At 46.2% G+C, this 2,466-nt stretch overlaps 2 protein-coding genes across 2 annotated transcripts; one reads left to right on the top strand and one right to left on the bottom strand.

Moving 5' to 3' along the window:
• Positions 1-138: 138 nt before the first annotated feature.
• AK88_01224 (uncharacterized protein) lies at positions 139-774 on the top strand (the record flags this gene model as incomplete). The annotated part of the gene is made up of 1 exon (XM_012478860.1): positions 139-774. The coding sequence occupies one exon, from the start codon at positions 139-141 to the stop codon at positions 772-774; it is 636 nt and encodes a 211-aa protein (XP_012334283.1).
• A 238-nt stretch (positions 775-1,012) lies between these two features.
• AK88_01223 (uncharacterized protein) lies at positions 1,013-1,962 on the bottom strand (the record flags this gene model as incomplete). Its single annotated transcript, XM_012478859.1, has 3 exons — positions 1,013-1,122; positions 1,342-1,510; positions 1,639-1,962. 3 exons carry the CDS (start codon positions 1,960-1,962, stop codon positions 1,013-1,015), a joined length of 603 nt encoding a protein of 200 aa, XP_012334282.1.
• Positions 1,963-2,466: the final 504 nt, after the last annotated feature.

Here is a 2,466-nt window from a genome sequence, read left to right as displayed (position 1 = left end):
GCTTGTCTCTACTTCGTTTGCCTGTAGCATTTCTCGCTTGTCTCTACTTCGTTTGCCTGTAGCATTTCTCGCTTGCGTCGTCCATTTTGGTGACGCACCGGGGGAGGGTGCGCAGTGCTCTGATCGCAGGAGCAAACGATGGGCGGGTATTTCTCGAAGGACCTGGAGGAGTGCCTGCGCAAAGAGAAGAGGAATATAAACAGGTCGATCAGGGAATTGGAGAGAGAAATATTTAAGCTAACAAAAGAGCAAAGCAGGATCGAAAAAGACATTAAAATAAAAGCAAAACAAAATGACATCACCACAGTGAGCACCCTGGCTAAGGATTACATTCAAATTAAAAAAAGCATCACCAAGTATAATAAAATAAAGTCGCATTTGTGTTCAATGCGAATAAAAGTACAAAGTGTAAAATCGTCTGAACAACTTGGCAGGAGTCTCAGTGAAATAAATAATATCATTAAAAGAGTGAATGGGTATATAAAACTGACCTCGTTGAATAACACAATTCATGAATACCAGAAGGAGAACAACGAAGTGTCTTTGAAGGAAGACATGCTAGATGACTTGTTTGAAGCTTTTAATTATGACTCTGAGATGGCTGTAGAAGAACATGAACTCGTTACTAAAGTGCTCGAGGGGATGGGGGTTCAGATGAACGCCAAGCTAGATGACATCCCCGCCCCGGGGGAACTTGAAAATGTACAAGTGGACCCCATGGGGGTCGCCGACCTGGAGGCGCGACTCAATAACCTGCGCCTGGGCAAGCCATGAGAATGAGCGACAGTCTAGTCGCACCCGAGCAGTGCAGAGCAGAGCGATGCAGTGTACACGTTATGTGCATGGGGCGATGAACGCACGCTCGTGTGTCTTTTTTTTTCACCTCGTAAAATTATATGTAACCACTTCGTACAACACCTCTCCATCACCTGACTCCCTCCACACCCACATCGCACATGATACACAAAAAAAATTCCCCATCCCGACTGCTCTTCGCAGAATGAATTACAAACTACGTAGTGTGTGAATTTCTTTTTTTTTCTTCCACCTTGAGGTGGTGCCTTTTTATATGCTCGACAATTTCTTCAACCACGTCCTCCACAGGGGGCAGGCCTCCTATTCCTTTGAAGGGAAAATGTGCGCAGCAACAATGTGCGGTAAAAATGTGCGGTAAAAATGTGCGGTAAAAATGTGCGGTAAAAATGTGCGGTAAAAATGTGCACGGTAAAAATGTGCGGTAAAAATGTGCACGGTAAAAATGTGCGGTAAAAATGTGCACGGTAAAAATGTGCGGTAAAGAAAGGCGCGACACGCTGACTTTGGCCGCCACGCGCCCCTCACCGTAGTCTCCACACGCGAGGAGCTTCTCCACGGGTTCCACCACCTGCACGCCCCACGACGTTATTCTCTTCAGCTGCTCCCGCGTTACGGGGTGTTCGTACATGTGTGTGTTCATGCAGGGGAAGACGACCAGGGGCTTCTTAAAATCCCAGCACCGGCATATGCAGGTCTGTGGGGGGGGAACTCAAAACGGGGCACGAAAGTGAGCGAGGGGAGCGGCATGTAAAAAGACGTAAAGAGAGCCGCGCGGCATGTAGCGACATGCGAAGTGAGCCGCTGGCACGCTTCAACACCCACCAGCAGGTTGGGGCAGGCCCCTGAAGACACCGACGCCAGTGTGTTCGCATCCATGGGGCAAACGACAAACAGGTCAGCCCATTTCCTCAACTCGACATGCAAAATAGCATCCCCCTTCTTCTCCCATGTCCACTCGTCTTTATCCAATAGAACCTTCTCACCAAAGTCAAGCTGCTTCAAAAAAGTATTATATGCTAGAGTGGTCGCCACGTATTTTATTTCCACGTGTAGGTTGCACTCGGCACACCGTTCCTTCAATCGCTCTTTCACTTCTGCAAGTTTGATGGCAGCGACGCTGGCGGTGACACCGATGAGGAGATTCATTTGGTGTAAAATGAACAGTTGTGGGTGGCGGCGCTTCTTCTCCCTGTCGCCACTCTCCCCCTCTTTTTTTTTTGTTCTGTGTAATGTTCTACCTCCTCTGTAACGGGGCGTACACCCCACCAAATGATATGCACTGTTATATATATAAGCGTCCCCCTTTGGGTCGTTGCGACAAAAAAGGTGAATTGAATTCACTTAGGATGGAGCGTTTTTATTATCCCGGCGACAAGAAGAAGGAGAAGAGGAATGTGGTGTGGCGGCTTCTCAACTAAGTTTACTCAATCGTCCCCGCCTATGAAAAATGTTATAAATCATGTTGGTGGTGCGTCCTTTTTTTCTCTTCGTTTTTTTTTATTTACGTGGACTTGACCCCGACATGCGAACTGGCCCCATGTTTGTATATAGTAACCATACATGATAAAAAAAAAAAAAAAAAAAATTCTATCTTATTTTGTTACATTTAGGGAGACGTATTTTTTTTTTTTTTTTTTTTTTTTTTTTTTT

The sequence above is a fragment of the Plasmodium fragile genome (assembly GCF_000956335.1).
Source record: "Plasmodium fragile strain nilgiri unplaced genomic scaffold supercont1.10, whole genome shotgun sequence".
In the NCBI taxonomy this organism is placed as follows: domain Eukaryota; phylum Apicomplexa; class Aconoidasida; order Haemosporida; family Plasmodiidae; genus Plasmodium; species Plasmodium fragile.
Note: the sequence above shows the minus strand (reverse complement) of the source record. Positions and strands in the feature narration are given on the sequence as shown.